Source organism: Eriocheir sinensis, chromosome 27 (genome assembly GCF_024679095.1).
Source record: "Eriocheir sinensis breed Jianghai 21 chromosome 27, ASM2467909v1, whole genome shotgun sequence".
Lineage (NCBI taxonomy): Eukaryota > Metazoa > Arthropoda > Malacostraca > Decapoda > Varunidae > Eriocheir > Eriocheir sinensis.
This window is the reverse complement of record NC_066535.1, coordinates 500,370-518,883: the sequence shown is the minus strand read 5'-3', so window position 1 is coordinate 518,883 and position 18,514 is coordinate 500,370. Positions and strand designations below refer to the sequence as shown.

The 18,514-nt window shown below is 39.5% G+C and overlaps 2 protein-coding genes and 1 long non-coding RNA gene across 4 annotated transcripts in view; all 3 read right to left on the bottom strand.

Moving 5' to 3' along the window:
- LOC127004267 (uncharacterized) overlaps positions 1-5,402 on the bottom strand; it is a 76,072-nt gene extending 70,670 nt beyond the window's left edge. The window contains exon 1 of the mRNA XM_050871832.1: positions 4,262-5,402. The gene's annotated coding sequence lies outside the window, so the exon portion shown is untranslated. The remainder of the gene's footprint in view (positions 1-4,261) is intronic.
- A 537-nt stretch (positions 5,403-5,939) lies between these two features.
- On the bottom strand, positions 5,940-7,879 carry LOC127003969 (zinc finger MYM-type protein 6-like). Its single transcript, XM_050871048.1, has one exon. It carries the CDS (start codon positions 7,766-7,768, stop codon positions 7,079-7,081), a length of 690 nt encoding a protein of 229 aa, XP_050727005.1. The 5' UTR covers positions 7,769-7,879; the 3' UTR covers positions 5,940-7,078.
- A 6,074-nt stretch (positions 7,880-13,953) lies between these two features.
- LOC127004296 (uncharacterized) overlaps positions 13,954-18,514 on the bottom strand; it is a 5,248-nt gene continuing 687 nt past the window's right edge. Inside the window, exons 2-4 of one of the 2 annotated variants that reach the window (XR_007757742.1) lie at positions 17,166-17,345; positions 16,104-16,163; positions 13,954-15,116 (exon numbers count right to left, since the gene is read on the bottom strand). This is a non-coding gene — a long non-coding RNA (uncharacterized LOC127004296). Of the gene's footprint in view, positions 15,117-15,204; positions 15,612-16,103; positions 16,164-17,165; positions 17,346-18,514 lie in introns of those variants that run through there. The other variant, XR_007757743.1, reaches the window with a different exon arrangement.

Below are 18,514 nucleotides of genomic sequence, written 5' to 3'. Positions count from 1 at the left end.
CTCGTTGGAGCCCAAAAATGGGTCCGACGACGCTGCCGGGTCAAACCCACTTTTATCCCAAAATGTTCACTTGTTTCTCCACTAATTTTGACACATGCAGATGCATCCTCATAGAAAGACTTTATTGCACTAAGCAGTTTTCCTCACACACCATAAATCTTTAAAACATCCCACAATGCAATCCAATCAACTCTGTCATAACCTTTTTCCAAATCCATGAAGGCAGCGTATAGTTTCTTTCCTTTTGCTATTAATTTTTCTACTACCATCCTGAAGGAAAATATCTGATCCACACATCCCCTTCCCTTCCTGAAGCCTCTTTGCTCTTCACTGATTTTCTCTTCTGTAAGTCTTTGCACCCTCTCTATTATGACTTTTCCGTAACCCTTCCGGGTATACTTAGGAGACTTATTCCTCTATACCTCCCACATTCCCCTCTCCTGCCCTTCCCCTTGGAAACTGGGACAATGATGGCTTTTGTCCAGTCTGCTGGCACACCCCCCACCCCCTCCCATGCTACTTCGCATATCTTGACCATCCATTTAACAACTACATCTCCTCCACACTTCAACATTTCTGCTGTGATTCCATCAATTCCTGCTGCTTTTTCATTTTTTAATCTTATTGCTTGATTTACTTCTTATGTTACACTTCTTTCTTCATATACTCCTCCTCTACCTCTACTAAAACTGCTGCTGTTACAGCTGCTGGACGTCCATCCTCAAAATTCATTAAGTTTTTAAATATTCACTCCATTTTTCTTTCACAGCTTCCCCGTCTTTCAACATCTTTCCATTCTCATCCATAACTTCATTTATTTTACTTGGGGAAATATTTTCTGCATTTCTTTAATTTTTTACTTCTTTCCAATATGATTTCCTGTTCCCTTTAAATTTTTCACTTAGTCTTTTTCCAAAGTCTTCATCAACTCTCTTCTTACTTTCTTTTATTGCTTGTTTTAATTTCATTTTGCATTCTCTATATTTCTTTTTCCTTTCCCTTTTTACTTGCTCAGCCACATTTCTTTCTTGAGTTTTCTTAAAAAGTTCCCTTTTCTCCTTATATCCTCTGTCCACCATGAATTTCCTTTTCTTTTTCCATCCCTCACCACTTATTTTTTGTTGTAGTTACCATTAATTCTATAAATGTTCCAAAACCTTTTTCAATATTTGTATTATCTTTTACACTTTCCCATTTTTCACTTAAGGCCTTTGCCATTTCACATTTATACTCATCTTTTATTTCTTTTTCCTGTAACTTTTCTATCTTCAGTATTTCCTTTTTTACTTCACCTTTCTTTTCATTTTTCAATTATCTCCACACTATATGCTGAGCCAGTAATGATACAAGAACAATATGTAATAAATGTGGGGGATTATTGAAGAGAGGGTAGCCTACTAACTTTGAGACACTGACTGCTTATTTCTGGACAAAATATGATACTTTTTACCATGGATCGTACTTTTTTTTCTAGAAATCACTGAATGATTGACTTTTCTGTGCAATGCCTGAGGTGTACCCCCTGCCGCCCCGCTCCCAACCATTTAACAACGAACCACATAGTGGACCCACCCCAGCTGCTGCCTTGTCCCATTCCACGCAGCGTATTTTTGCTGACCCACACCATGTGCCAAATAAATTTAAACTAACCTAACCAAACTTAACCTAACGTAACCCACCCAACGGGGAGCATTCATTCCCCCTCGACTCCCTTATCAGGGGGGAATGCTTTGTCCTCCACAAACCTCCTAACGGGAGGGCTTCGCCCCCCTCAACCCCCCTTTAATTATTCGGAGGTCATGTTACTGTACTGCATTCAAGGACCAAAAAAGAATCCACAATGTAGGTATTGACCCTGTAAGAGGTGGCTGCCTTGGTAATTGTGGAGATTGACTCCGCGCCTCCGAAATACGATATTACGCCTCCATATTATGGTTAAGGGACGAAATACATGTCCCTCAACCATAATATGAAGGCGCAAGTACTTAAAGGTAAAGAAAAAGGCCTAATCCCCTTCCCCTAACGATCTTCGGAGACCCATAGGAAATCGTGGTTTTTGGGTGGGGGAGCATATTTAAACTACTCCAACCGAACTTTACATAACCTAACCTCTAACGGGGGGGGGGCTTCACCCCCCTCCTAACCAGGGAGGGCACAGCTCCCCTGATCCCCCCCCACATGTATAATGCGCCGGTAAAACTATAGAGAAGTACAACAGTATGTGAGACCTTGGAAAGGTTATTAATCTTGTGGAGGCAATACTGGTGGCGCGTAGTGAGTCTCCATATTTACCGCTACCTCTTCTTCAACATTAGCCCACTGTGTGGAGAACTGTTCATTTATTCTAAATCCCCTACTTGTATATATATATATATATATATATATATATATATATATATATATATATATATATATATATATAATAAATATATATAATAAATATATATATATATATATATATATATATATATATATATATATATATATATATATATATATATATATATATATATATATATATATATATATATATATATATATATATATATATATATATATATATATATATATATATATATATATATATATATATATATATATATATATATATATATATATATATATATATATATATATATATATATATATATATATATATATATATATATATATATATATATATATATATATATATATATAAAAACTTAGGTCTAGATCAACCTATCGCTGCTCTACAATATAGAAGATTGTTTGTTCCAATATAGCATAATTCAAAAGTAATTTAATGGGAATACAAACCTTAGTTTCAGACGATCATTACTGTGCTCGAGGTGCCGTTGTGGCAAATACGGTGTTCCTTTTTAAATATTTAAAGGGCTAAGGTAGGCCATTCAGGACCATAGACTCTAGAGCTCGAGATTCAAAGACCACTGCCTCTAAAGCTTGAGGTGCCACAGGACCACCGCCTCTAGAGCTCTAAATGCCAGGACCACCTACGGCCTCTAGAGTTCGAGGCGCGAGGACCATGGCCTCTAGAGCTCTAAGGTGCCACAGGACCACAGCCTATAGAACTCAAGGTGCCACAGGACCACAGCCTATAGAACTCAAGGTGCCAAAGGACCACGGCCTATAGAGCTCAAGGTGCCACAGGACCAGGGCCTCTAGAGCTCTAAGGTGCCACAGGACCACGGCCTATAGAGCACAAGGTGCTTTGAGGACCAGGGCCTCTGGAACTCAAAGGTGCCACAAGTTCACGGCCTCTACCGGTAAAGCTCAAGGTGCCAGGTTGCTTACAACTGTTGTTGAGTGGCTCTTGCACTTACTGCGATTAAAGGAGTAGGGTAGGCCATAATGGGACAACGGCCTCTTGAACTCGCAGGGTGCCAGGCTGCTTAGGACTGTACGGTAGTTGAATGGCTCTAACTCTAACAATTAATTCCTTTTCACACGTTTACAAACTTTGAAATACTCAAAGGATTCAAGGACCTAAATGAATTTTGAAGAAAAATTGGTGGTAAAGATTCGTATTAGGTCCGTGGCATTACACCAGTATTTCATAATCTACTTTATGAAACATCACTATCTCTTCATATATATTTTCTACAAACCTTCAACAGTCATGGAAACGCTTTGAAAATCCAATTCAAGGACTTTTTTTTACTCTTGAAAATAGGGGATAATGTTTACGAAAGCGCATCGCCTCCTCTGCTGGCCGCGGCGACGCTGCAGCCGCAAAATAGCTCGCAGAGGGCTTAGGGTCGGGGAGTATATTTAAACTACTCCAACCGAGCTTTACGACCTACTAACGGGGGGGCTGCGCCCCCCTCGACCCCCCTTCTAACCAGGGGGGGCTATGCCCCTCCTGGACCTCATGTATGCGACTTATTTCAGCGAGGAGGTATTTCTCGCAACACCCACTGCAGCGTCGCCACGGCCAGCAGAGGAGGCGACGCGCTTTCGTAAACATTATCCCCTATTTTCAAGAGTAAAAAAAAAAGTCCTTGAATTGGATTTTCAAAGCGTTTCCATGACTGTTGAAGGTTTGTAGAAAAGATATATGAAGAGATACTGAAGGTAGGTAATGAGATACTGGCACGGACCTAAAACGAATCTTAACCAAATTGGTAACCACACCGGCACACCAACTGAGTATTAGTTTAGACAGCGACAATGATCTGGACATAGAGGCCTAGCTAGCTTTGGCCTGTGTCCAGTAACTCCGTAAGGTTCCGTAAGGTAAGGAAACGTCTCAATAGCTTACCGGACACCACTTCTCGTGCCGGATGCCACACCAGCCGTCGATGAACCGGAACTCGGGGGCAGAGACGCTCCCAATGTTTCTTCTTGAGGCACCTATAGACGGTAGACCTATATTCTTTTTCAAAAGCCGCGCGACGCAATCAGCAGACTGCCCGTGTGGCTGCAGTCCCCCCTGTTCCCACCTCTACTGCGCATGCGCCGAGCCGTGTTTACATGCGCTACTCGGCCCACTCCAAAATACTGGAAAAATCGGTCCCCCCGAGCAACGTTGCCAGATTGTCGTACTCAGCCTGTTAAGTTTGCCGATTTCCGACCCAATAAACTGCTTTCATCACCCAAATAACTGCATTCATATATGGATATCGTTTAAATGGTTAATTATTGGTGCTTGTTGGCAACAGTTATAGCCAGAAACCGGTAATTACGCGGCTCTTGAGTACGATAATCTGGCGAAGAAGGAGGGGAGGAGGACCAGAGGTGGGGGGCCAAGGATTACCACGGCCCAAGATTCCACTCCCTCCGCAGTCCGCACCAACCTCAAGGTATCCTTAACCAGTCTCCGTATTCACAGGCCAACCCTAGAGGACCTGCTGGGCAGCGACGCCCTCAGCCCCGACACAGCCTTCCAAGCCCTCAAGTGCACGCAAACCTTCTTGCAGAAGTCAAGGCAACTCGACAGGATCTAACTCCCACCCTGGTGACAGGACGGCCAACACAATAAACAACACCTGATAACAACTACCACTGACGGGGCTCTAGAGGCTGTGGCCCAAAGAGACTAGTGGTATGCAGTGTTGCCACCTCGAAAAAAAAAGTTGTACCGCATGTTGCACCGAAAAAGTACCATTTGTACCACTAAATTTTAAAAATGTACCACAAAATGTACCACTTTCTATTTAATAAAAATATGATCGTTGATAAGGTAATATACAGAAAAATCCTTGATAATTATATATAATCAATGCGACAAGGGAATACATCCATTGTTTACTTCAATTTAGTTGATATTAATGATTTGTAATTTTATTGTTGTATAAAAATGCAATAAAGTAGATGGGAAGTGCCTGCCAGGCGCCAGCCCATCTCCCCCCCCCCCAAAAAAAAAAGAAGAAATAATACAAAAGTAGAAAAGTTCATACACACACAAACACACACACACACACACACATATATATATATATATATATATATATATATATATATATATATATATATATATATATATATATATATATATATATATATATATAGCTCATATCACTCACTATGATTGGCTTGCTCACTACAGGCCACAGGCTGGTGGCTAGCTGGTGAGCTGAATTATAAAATACCTTTGGTACCCTTTCTTGCATTCTGAAGGCACCCTCATTTTGCCCAGATTTAACTTTTGGTGTACCGGCCCCTCCTCACCTCTGTCTGTGTTGCATTGAATATTTCTTATGTATATATATATATATATATATATATATATATATATATATATATATATATATATATATATATATATATATATATATATATTGGCCATCAGGCAAGGGGCATTATGACAATACATTACCTACTGTAAGCAACACAATGTAGAGGTGTGACAGGAGGGGCCGGTACACCAAAAGTTAAAATCTCGGGGCAAAATGAGGGTGCTCCTTCAGAATGCAAGAAAGGGTACCAGTATTTATTTGCCAGCTCACCAGCTCATCCAGCTCCCACCGGCCCTGTGGCCTGTAAAGTGCTGCTGAAGGGCAAGACAACATATAATCATAGTGAGTAACCCCCTGGCCTGTCTCTAAGTTTACAAGGTTCAGGGGCAGTTCCACTAACTTCCGAATAATACTATACTATACTATAATAATAATACTGTCCAATTCTCAGTTTGTAAGGAACAACATAATCTAATAAACATATATATTTTTCAGGAATACAATTAGGAAAGGACCAAGATAAAATTGGCTTGATCATTTATCACATCTTTCCAAAATAAAATATTACCCAGTGTAACATGAAAAAAGAAAAAAACATTTAACTAACTACTAGCTACTTATTATCCTAATCAGTGTTCTCTTCTTCATCACTCTTGACTTTAGATGCAGAATGTATCATTTTCATGCTTGGTACCCATTCACAACATGGCTTGGTACTCCCATCCATTTTTGTTAGCATTACCCCATTAACAGACTCTGCATTAAGGCGGTTTCTCCTATCTGTCTTAATCAGATTTACTTGGGAAAAGATCCTTTCAACAGTTGCTGTTGGGTGTGGTAACACTAGTAGAGATAGCATAAAGTCAGACAGGTGAGGAAATACCTGAGATTTGTCAGCATACTCTAAGGCTCTGACTTTATACCAGAACTGTACTGGATCAGATGTCTTTTGTATTTTGGTTGTGTGAAAAGGAAGATTTCTCCATTCATCATTCACAGCATCTTGTTGGGGTTCAGGAACAAGATTAGGGAATGTATCCATTAACTCAGTTAAATCTCTCATTGTTTGATTGATAGCAGTCTTAGGATCCAGTGCAGTAAGCAAAGGCATTACTTTGTTTATTCCCATGAACCTTTTACGAATCTGAGTTGCTAGTTCAACATAGAAATTAAGGCATTTGACTCTAAACACAGATACAAAAGATGTCTCAATAGTGGAACGAGCCTCAAGAAGCAATCGCTGAGCCTTAGTACCGCAATATATCTGTTTCACTCAAAAAGTTATTTGGGTCATGAGGATTTACTGTGAATATGTCTTGGGTGTTCAGTACCTCTCTCTTCATGTAATTTGAAAGAACTGATCTGTATAAAGCACACACTTTTTCAAATGCATGGTGAATTTAAACACCTTCACTCTGGAATTCCTTGTTCATTTTGGTTACGACAGGTAGAATATGGCTTAGAAAACTGAAATACAGTTTATACACTGGATTCACCAATGCTCCATAGATTTTCTCAGCAGACTCTAAGTGGTCTTCCAGAGCAGCACCTTGAAAATACAAAACAAGAGCATTCCACTGCTCCAGAATTCTGTCTACCACACACTGAACAGACAACCAGCGAGTCTGACTTGGACGTAAAATCCTGTGTGGCTGTATGTTCACGAATTCCTGGAACTGTTGGAATTCATTCATATGCTTAGGGCTATGACAGATATAATTATATATGTCTCTGCACAAGTCTTCAATAACTTTAGGGAGCTTCAAACAAGCAGATGAACAACAAAGATGCAAAGAATGACATATGCAGCCAAGAACAAATAAATTAGGAGACACCTGCTGGAGTTTTGCTTTTAAACCATTATAGTTACCCATCATGACAGCTGCATTGTCTCCAGCAAAACCAATCATGTTCCTAAATGGAATCTGATGCTTTTCAAAAAAGGAATGAATGGTTTTAAACAAAGAATCTGCAGTAGCTTCAGCCACATCAATTAGGTGGAGAAATATATCCTGCACAGTCTTTGTGTCATCATCTAGAACCCTAGCAACCAAAGCGAGTTGCTTTGTAGTTGATATCTGTGCTTTCATCAACCAATAAAGAAAACCTTTGGGTTCTAAGTTTCTTTACAATCATGTCTAAGCTTTCTTTGCCTATGCAATTTACAATCAAACCTCTAGATACAGTCCTGTCAGAATGTATATTTGGTGCAATTTTTGAGTCAGGATATGCTTTCTCTGCTGTCTTTATTAAATGATCCATCAAACTCAATGAGAGATTATGCCCACTCAGGAATTTTAACCATAGCAATCTACTTTTTTCACACTGCCCTTTCATAGGTGAATCTTTAACTAACTGTACTTTAATATCAGAGCATGTTGTCACTACAGAAGCTCTTGTCTTGTGATAAGTTGAATTTAGATGTCTATACAGATGTGACACACTACCCTCAATAACTTTAGAACAAACTGAACAAAATGTCTTATTACCATGACTTTCAAAGCATTGTAATTTGGGGTCTTTCTGCCACTCTGATTTAAATTTCCTTGAATCATATTTCTTTCTTTTTACTTGAGGAGTCTCCAGGTCTTCAGGTGATTCTGACCCCTGAGCTTGAGGCACACCTTTCTTCTTTATACTCTTCCCTGAAACATATGTCTGTGAGTCACAAACATCGAATAGCACAAATAACAATAATTCTTCTGTACTGGTTGGCATGTGTTATACACTTCAAAAGATCAGTGTTCATCCCTCAATGAGAAGCTCATCTGCAGGAAGTGTATACTATATATGGAAAGGAGCATGACAAGCCAATAAGCTTTGAAAAATGACAAACATACATAAAAGAAAGCCTAAACTCAGGGTTTCTTTTTAAATCTTATATTCAGTCAAGCTGAGTTTCTTGTGCTCTCCTTGTAGTATAACTCATTCAACACCCAGGCCTAGTATGTACTTGTGCAAAGATTCAGATCATCTTCATCCACAGGTATTAGAAAATCGTCCACATTCTGAGATGAGGTGTTGCTTCTTAATTAATTAAAGTCTTGCCATGTCTCCTATTTGCAGCTTTATGGTCTGAGTGTACTTGATATGGAAAGCCCCACTACTTGTAATCTTTTGGAAAGTAATCAATATAAGACAGAACATTAATTTCTAATTAACTTCTAAATAGAATACTATTTTTTTGTGTTCTACTTGCTTTGAGCTTATTTCTTGTTATTCTTGTCTGATACACAACATAACATTAGAACGTTATCTATCCGGTGGATTACAACTATGCCCAAAATTCCAAATATTACCTTTATAAGCAACAGTCATTTTAGTAAGCATATACACCAGTGTAAGCCACTCTTACACTAACGTTTCCCTTTCATATGCTGGTATCAAATTGACATCTTAAAAAAAAATCCATCATTGGAACCTGTGGCTTTCCCCTTTCCACTGTTTTCCTCTGCCACTGCTTGCTTAAGAATGATATTGATTACATATTACCTGATGGGTACTAGTGGCATTTTCTTTAACAGTCTGGTCATTTTTGGGAGGAACACATCCAGTACTCCACACGGCTGACCAATTAAGGTTTTGTAGTGGGAGCAGCACTCTCTGTCAGGCTGCTACTAGCAAGCCTTTATAGTAACGTTACATCTGTCTACCATGTCCATACTAGGTCACTACAACACAGTTTCCTTTGAATACCTACTTCTACTGTTCTTGACTAGTCTTCATAACAATTATTCCAATGCAATAGAACATCTTTCCTTTTCACATGAGTTTACCTCAAGTACAGATGATAGTTTATATAACTTGTGAAATATATTATGGGTCAACTAACCAGAAAGTAGACTAGGTCCTGGAGAGGTAGACTGTTCGCTTACACGAGAGGTTGATGACTGTGGGTCATCAGGGTCAGCTTCCAAACTGGTTACTTTAGCCTCTGAGTCAGCCTTACCCCCTGAATGATTTAATAATATGATATATGAAAAAAGGTTGTACATAATATATATACATGGCAAGCTAATTGTCCAGCACACTAATTACACGAAAATAGTTATATCAAACGAAACCAGGTCACTAAAACGGTCACCTCTGCATGTTTTTACTGCCCTTGACATTTTCTTCTAAAAAATCCTTACATTACAATAGAACAGATTCAGCTTACCCTTATCATATGGGTTAACTTCACATATAGATGATAGTTTATGTAACTTGTGAAAGAAATGATAAATCAACTAACCTGGAGAGGTAGCCTGTTCGCTTACACGAGAAGTTGATGACTGTGGGTCATCAGGGTCAGCTTCCAAACCGGTTACTGAATCAGCCTTACCCCTGAATGATTAATTTAACGAGTCAGCCTCCCCCCCTAGTATACGAGTATGTAGCGTACATGTGACAAGTTAAGTGATCAGCACACTAATTACACGAAAACATATATATCAAAGGAAAGCCTTAGCCTATTAGTCTGTTTCTACTGGTTCGTCTCCATTTGTTGTAAACAAGATATTTTATTATGCATGAGCATACTGCACAAAAAGCTAATCGCCACACCACCGCGTTCAGGAGGACGCGAGTTCAATCCCCGCCCGGTGCCACCAAGCTGGGATTTTTCAGCCGCCGCCGAGTGGCTTAAAACTACCCACATGCTGTCCAGAAGACCACCTATCAACCCGGACTCTAGATTCTAGGATTAAAGATGAGCTCCGGGAGGGCAGCATGAGCCAATGCAAGATGGCGCCACTATAAACACTCGCCTGCGCCAGAACGGGCTGGGCCGACCATCAGGACCCACCCGGAAGAAGCCTTGGGCCGATCATCAGGCCCCACCGGGAAAAAGACTACCGGCGCTATAGGCCGCGACGTAAAAAAAAAAAAAAAAAAAAAAAAAAAAAACATATAGTTCTGATAGTCTTACCTTTGCCTTTCTTGAGCCAGTTTAAGAGAGACATTCTTCTTTTTCTATTAACTACCGTCCATTTCATAAACAGATCAGCTGTCACTGAACTGTAGAATTTTGTATTTTATTAAATAAAATTTTGTCCCTTTTAATTATCTATGATTATCATTAATAACTCAAATTGTTTGGTGAGTATTCTTTTATTTACACACTTCCATAGCACTACAAAGCTCTGTCAGTGGTATGAAGGAGTGGAGGTCGAGGTGGGCACGTCTAGCCCCCCGACAAGTGTTGGTTTAGTTTAATGGGTAATATTTTGCTACCAACTCCTGCTGGGGGCCTGCCACCCCTCTAAGCCCCTGCTCACTTACCACTAGCAGAGCTGTGTAATTTACGCCTGGTGTGCCATAGTTTTTGTTATTAACTAAACAGAAAATGTTCAGCATCAATAATAAATCCTACATCTGTATACGCAATATAATAATAAAAAAGGACGACTGGCTATTGATATAGTCAAGGAAGCAATGCACCAGCTAACAGTTGAGCTTGTCTTGAAAACTAGCTAAGCACAAAATGACGACTGGCTATTGATATAGTCAAGGAAGCAGTGCACCAGCTAAGAGTCTAGCTTGTTTTGAAAACTAGCTTGTCAAAAAATGCAGTTTCACCCTCACTACCAAGAGACATACTCATAATTATGTACTGCCGTGCCCCTCCCGTAAAAGATACACTGGCTACTATATTTATTGGTGCATTATCCCCCACACAACAATACACGCTCTTACTCAGTCATGGCCACCATCTTCTAATGTGCGTGCCCTGCCAAGGCGGCAGACAACGTTACATTAGCGCAATACGAAGTTTGCGGTGTCGACTTAGTAGTATACCTACTTGTGTGCAAATCACTAGTTCAAACACCTGATACTGAGACACGAATCAAAGTAAGAAGCTAAAAGGAATACATAAAGATACTGACCCACGCCACGCGTAATACCTCCCTCTAGGACGGTCTCTCCCGGGCTCCCTCTCCCAGGCTCTCCCCCTCCCCGTCTCGTCCCCACGGTCCCCGACTCCCCTTCCTCCCGACTCATGCGCCTCCCATGACGCCGTGACGGTCACCCCCGGCCGCTGTTTGAACAGGACACCGCGACTGTCATTACGCCACTCGCATACAATGCTCAAAATCAATTAATACATGTGGTTGAGTTACAGAAAGTATGTTTTTCTTTTATTTTTTTAGTATATTATTTTTAAGAAATCATAATTTTAGGATATTCTTCAAGCTAAACCTCAAATTGTACTGTTGACAAGGAAAATTGTACCGTTCCATGCAAATTGTACCAAAAAATGGCCATATTTTGGAATGCAGGACCACAGTACCATCAGCTTCAAAATGTACCATTTTGGTACAAATGTACCGCAGGTGGCAACACTGGTGGTATGTAGTAATTCCTCGGGCGTGCGGAAGTTGCGCCATCTATTGCAGCCCACCCAAAACGTCAATTTTCAGGGGTATCTTTACTATTTTCGAAGTACCTGCCACAGCTCCCTATCCAGCCTTTACTTATTTTTTTTTCATTGTAAAATAATTTACTAATGGGGTAAAGAAAAATATATTTGTTCTAGTTTTATTAGGTATTATCTACACTATATATATATATATATATTGTTATGCTCCACTTGTCTACCCCTCACACAGGCAGACAGGTGCTCTCCCAATTACTTAAACTGGGCTCGCTATGGAAAACACAGTGCTCCCACGAGGCGGACAGCAGACACAAAGACACTCCGGCGGACACACTCGCACACACCCACAGAGCACTCAGCGAGGCACAATTAAATACAGGGCGGACTTTCTTGGGGTTTACTAAGCAATAGCACGTTGTACAATCCTTATAGTCCAAGGGGGAGGCAGTCAAGGCACAAATCACAGGCGATTAAGTCCTAAGGCACAGAGCACAGGCGAGCGCGTCCTTTGTCTTCTCTCCGTCTCCACTCTTCCTCGCCGCATGGCGTCCCTCTCCAGCCCGCCCCCTCAACGGGGCCGCAGGGAACCCTCATTACGTCACGTGGCGCCAATTACAATTTAAACTAAGCTAAGCCTTGTAATATATATATATATATATATATATATATATATATATATATATATATATATATGTGTATATATATATATATATATATATATATATATATATATATATATATATATATATATATATATATATATATATATATATATATATATATATATATATATATATATATATATATATATATATATATATATATATATATATATATATATATATATATATATGTGTGTGTGTGTGTGTGTGTGTGTGTGTAGCAACATATCCAGTGCTTGAAATACAAGCAAAGCATACAACATTCTATGCATGCTAATTACTATAATGCCTTTGCAACAGTGGTAACCCGGGTGTCACACTGGTCCTGTGTCCCAGGGTAATGGGTTCCCTAACACCACAGGCTCAAGGGCCAATGTTACAGAGATGAGCACCGAGGCCACGCGCTGCTACAGCGTATGCTCCCAACCGTACCTTTACCTTCTGCAAAATGCTCTTAGCTGAGTAAAAATATCATACTAACTGTACAAGTGCCAGATAATAGCAAGCATTGCATACTGCTTGACAGGGCAGAGAACAAAAGCTTCTAAGCATTACAACTGAAATAAACAATGGGAGACACTCAAAGCTTGTTAACTGAACATGACCCGATTTATAACAAGCAAAACCAACAATGGTGCGTTATATACAATGAAAACTGTATAAAAATGTTGCAAGGCACATCAATATATAAGAGCAAAGCATCATAAAACATGCTGAAATACATGATGGAGAACATCAAGAAGGTAACACATGAGTTAATTGTCTTAAATGGAATGCAATAACTTGGTGGTCCTGGGAGACAGCCGAGCCTGGAGGTGAAAATGGGATGTAGGACACGGTATGATCTCACAAGCTCTGACCTTGGTGTCAGGGTCATGAAGATATTAAGCTCAGCAGGCAAAACTAAGCAGCAGAGGTACATATGATAAAAGCAAATGAGACAAAATAAGGCAACTCATAGTGTAAGAAAATAGCAGGAAAGTTATGCTGCGGTATGTGACTCCAAATCACAGGGCAGAGAGTGATATGCATGTCATAGGCTACATCAGTAAACATGTAGCATTTATTGCAGGAACCACACATTAAAGTTGGATGTAATAAAATATATGTTTTTAGCACACATTAAAGTTGGATGTAATAAAATCATTTGATATGAAACTCCTTGAACTGGCCAACCAACCAAACCACTCTCTGTCCACCCCAGACTACCCTCAAAAAGCATTATTTTTCACAAGGTTTATGAGGCATTAGTCAAGAATATCAACTGCCATTACATTTTGTCAAAAAAAAAAAAAAAAAATCATACCTATGTGATTATGCATATCATATAAAGCAGAAAAAACAATGCATGCTGTAATACAAACAAGATTACTCCTTGAAGCCACATTAATGATGCCAGACATGTGATGATAGACACTTAGTGTGATGAAATTACATGCTGTATTTCACATTATGAAATCAAGCCAAGTGTCACTGCAGCACATTATTCGGTAAGGCAGACACCAAAAGCTTGTTACCTGAACAAGATTAAATATAACAGGCAAAATCCACAATAAAGCATTGCATACTGTTGGGTAGGGGAGAGAACAAATGCTTCCAAGCATTACACCTGAAATAAACAATGGCAGATATTCAAAGCTTGTGAGCTGAACAAGATCTGATTTATAACAGGCAAAACCAACAATGGTGCATTACATGCGATACCTGGCAGGGGATTCCTTGCATTACAACTGGAAAGTGGCAGACACCTAAAGCTTGTTAACTGAACAAGATCTGATTTATAACAGGCAAAACCAACAATGGTGCATTACATGTGATATCTAGCAGGGGAGGTAAATGATTCCTTGCATTACAACTGGAAAGTGGCAGACACCCAAAGCTTGTTAATTGAACAAGATCTGATTTATAACAGGCAAGCCCAACAATGGTACATTACTTGCAATATTTGGCAAAGTATATGGAAAAAAATTCTTGGCGTAACAAGAGTAATACTAAATAATGGCAAATCCCACGAAGTATCTCTTCTTTTGACAAAGCCTGTGCTCTTTGCTGCAGGGCTGTCAGAGTCTGTTTGCTCCAGCCAACATGTACTGAAATACCCCTGAGTCATGAGTGAAGTGTTGAAACTGAAGGCAAGTGAAATACTGTGCTTAGAAATCTATTAGCATTTGGACTTTGATAGTATAAGGCCAGAGCAAACCTCCTCTCTTGTAACCCATATCTTCTACTAGGCTTAGATCTTGGCATCTTGCAGCATGTTGAACCTGACCTCAGAAAAAATCCATCCCTGTTGGATCTAAAAAATTGCTGGCTCTGGGCAAAAACTGCCCAGGAGTTGTAACAGCCTGGGCTTTGAGCTGCCTTGCCTCCCGGTGCAGACGGCAGACTGCTGTGTGCAGCAATTTTCACTTTTCATGTCTGAAAATACATGAAAAAATATTTAATCACAATTAATCACAATTCTAAATAATAAAATATGTGCATGTAATTGCATTATTTTCAGTGCTCTATGGACAGTGAATCTAAGCATTGACATTATGTCTGCACACCAGCTTCGATGGAAGGCTTCACTTAGATTGCCTGCCAAGCGTAATATTTTCAGGAGATGGGGGAGAGGATACAACTGGGGACTCTTGACAGATATAATGTCAAGATCTACATGCACCCATTTACCATATATATCTTTGATGTTCAGTCCATACTAAAACATTTGTCAATGTGTTGCCACACTAAAAATCTAAAAATTCCCTGTTTCTGCAATGTTAGTCATACCTAAGCCCTGCTAAACCATCCAAGTGAATCAAGAATGAGTTCTGGGCGGCAGCATGAGCCAATACCAAATGACGCCACTATAAAAAAAAATTGCCTGCATCATGACGGGCCTGGGCCGACCACCAGGCCCCTGAAGAAAACCTACCGGGGGAAAAAAAAAAAGAATCACATCAGAAGAATGGACAAAGGTTTGATAGTGGCACTTCAAGGTTATGCTACCTCTTCAAAGATTGGCCAGTCATGGTTTAAAGTGGAACAGGATAAAGAAACAGGTAGGTATCTGTGGACACTACTGTTACTATCAATTGCCAGCCTATGGCAAAATTTGAACCTATGCTATCAGAAACATAAGACCCATATGCTGATCACTCGACTAATCATAACAGTACTACAGCCATAGAAACATAATAAAGAGTTTAAATATATCATTCAAAATGTCAACCTTTTTACAAACCTTTTTTTTAAGATATGAAGCCTACTGGTGTAACAGTTAAATATTGAACTCAATTTGTATGCAGAGATGTGAAGTATGTTATTAAGCTGTAATGTTTCCAACAGATTAGTTGTGATTAAAGCAACATGGAATAGTAACTAAAGAGGATAAATTATCACTGAGAACAAGAGGTTCCTTACTATATTGTGGTGAGCTTGATGGTCGAGTCGAGTTTCCTCCAACCCCATCAAGTTCACACCCTGTTGAGAGGCAATTTTTTAATCAAAGTGAAAAATGGATGCAAATGGTCACTAAAACTAGTTATTATACTTGGTGTCACAAATTCGGGCAAAAAATTTAGGGAAGGACTCCCGGACTTGGCGTCACTGATGAGGTAAATGATCTTGTGCACTCATTGGGCTATAATATATACATTGTTATAATGTGTATTATTGTCTTGTTACTATATATTACCTACTGATAATGGAAATACGTGTCAGGATTAATCATCAAATACAAGGAAAAAAGAATCATGTATGGAAATTGTGAATTTTTAAGTTCATGTAACAAACAAGTTTTATTATACACAAAAAGGTTGGATACTTCAGATGTAAAAGATTTTTGGATATAACATCACCCCCTTCCTCCATATTGGTTCTTTAAAGCAAGGGTTGACTAAAGCTGATTATTATTTGCGGCAGGTTTCACGGCACTTTTTTTAGTGCAAAGCATCTGGAAATCAATGATCATTATAAGGAATACTTCTCATGAGTAGCTACTAAAACTTGACAACCTAGAAGGATGCACCATCAGACTGTAAAGGATAGATATATTATAAGACATAGCTACACTGGTGGATCCAAGGGGGGCCCCAGGCCCCCCCCCCCAGGGGGGGGGTTATACCCATTGATTTAGGTCACTCCACCAGTTTTTTAAGACCAGGACTGCCGAGAATGGCTAATCAGTAATGCTAATGCTCCTTCCTTGCAAAAAGTCTGACGTCCCCCCAAAACTCATTTCCTGGATCTGCACCCAAAGACATACTGTAACATGGTTCAGTGATCATGGACAAAAAAAATGTTAAGACAATCAATATCCAATCATTTCAGGATACATAAATCAGCATCCATATGAAGGAATTCTACAACTTAAAAGTGATGTTGAGCAGGGCATGTGTTAAGTGACTTGCACAGTCTATTTTGTGAAGTCATAATTAGATTAATAACACAACAATCAACAAACACTAGATGAAGTATTCATACCAAAATCAGTACATGGAGCTGGTGCACTGCAATTGGAAGCACATCCCTGCAGCTCACCAAGAGGGTTGGATGCTGCCATGTAGTTCAGGGAGTGGCTAAATGACTTCACCCTTGGCCTCTTTCTTGGACTCTCCCCTTCAGCTGCCACATTCTCTTGGATGATATCGGACGTGTTCGGATCTGTTGGGATGTGGTTGTGTTAGACGTGGAATAACATACGACAGTGGAACATGGAAGGAAAGAGTATGTCCACACGGTAAAATACAGAGATGAGGATTGCACTGCATTAGTTAAGTGATTACATGATGTAAATTGAAGTTCTTTGGATACTGAAAGGATGTACGGGGACAACTGGGTGAAAAAGGAGAGAGATGCAGATTTTTGTTATATAGCACGTTACACCAATGAAGACTTAGGACATACACATTCAGAAAGACCACAATTTTGGCTGCTAGACGGAAAAGCACTAGATGTCAAAGTGCCAGGACATTGAAGGAAGTAATAATAAGAAAAGCAATAATAATTAATGAGTATAAATATATTTCTGATATTTTTGTTTATCTTAATACTAGTATTGGAATTTTCAAACACTAAGAATATAATAAATAAATATTGATAAATTAATTAAAATAAATACATTAATTGTACTAATACTACCACTAACAATATTAACAGCACTGCACCTAATAGACTGAGCAATAAACTGAGTCTGACATGTAACCATAATTAAACTGTCCCTGACTGAGTGTTATGTGAAGCTTGCTCCATGCACCGTGATAGGAATGGCATAGATGCATGTAGGTTGCTGAGATACTTACAGTCACCAGCCACTTGTAGATATGGCACCAAAATGTGTTGGAAGCATTGGCGGCCAACTTCTATCTATTTAATTATTATTTTCTTTAAACAAAGGAGACAGCTTAAGGGCAACAAAGCGTACTAGAAAAAAAAGCCACGCTACTCACCGCTCCCAAACAGACAAAAGTAGAGTCTTGATACACTCTTCTTGAAGGTCAAATTATAGGCAGGAGGAAATGCAGACGATGGAAGGCTGTTCCAGAGTTTATCAGTGTAAGGGATGAAAGAGTGAAGATGCAGGTTAACTTTTGCATAAGATGTTTGGCAAGATAGAACATGCAGTAATTGACTTAAATTAGAAAAGTATACATTTAGGAGGGAAATGGGCAGGCATTGGTTTAGTAATAGGGTGGTGGGGGAATGGAATAGACTCAGCAATCACATAGTGAGTGCAGGGACGATAGCTTGTTTTAAGAGTAGACTGGATAGCTACGTGGGCGAGGCTGACAGGTGGTAATGGGGAGGAATCTGGAGCTGCCGTGTGTTGGCCA

Bases quoted from the DNA above. Each gene is read 5' to 3' on its own strand.
- LOC127003969 (XM_050871048.1), bottom strand. From the start codon at position 7,768: ATGAAAGCACAGATATCAACTACAAAGCAACTCGCTTTGGTTGCTAGG.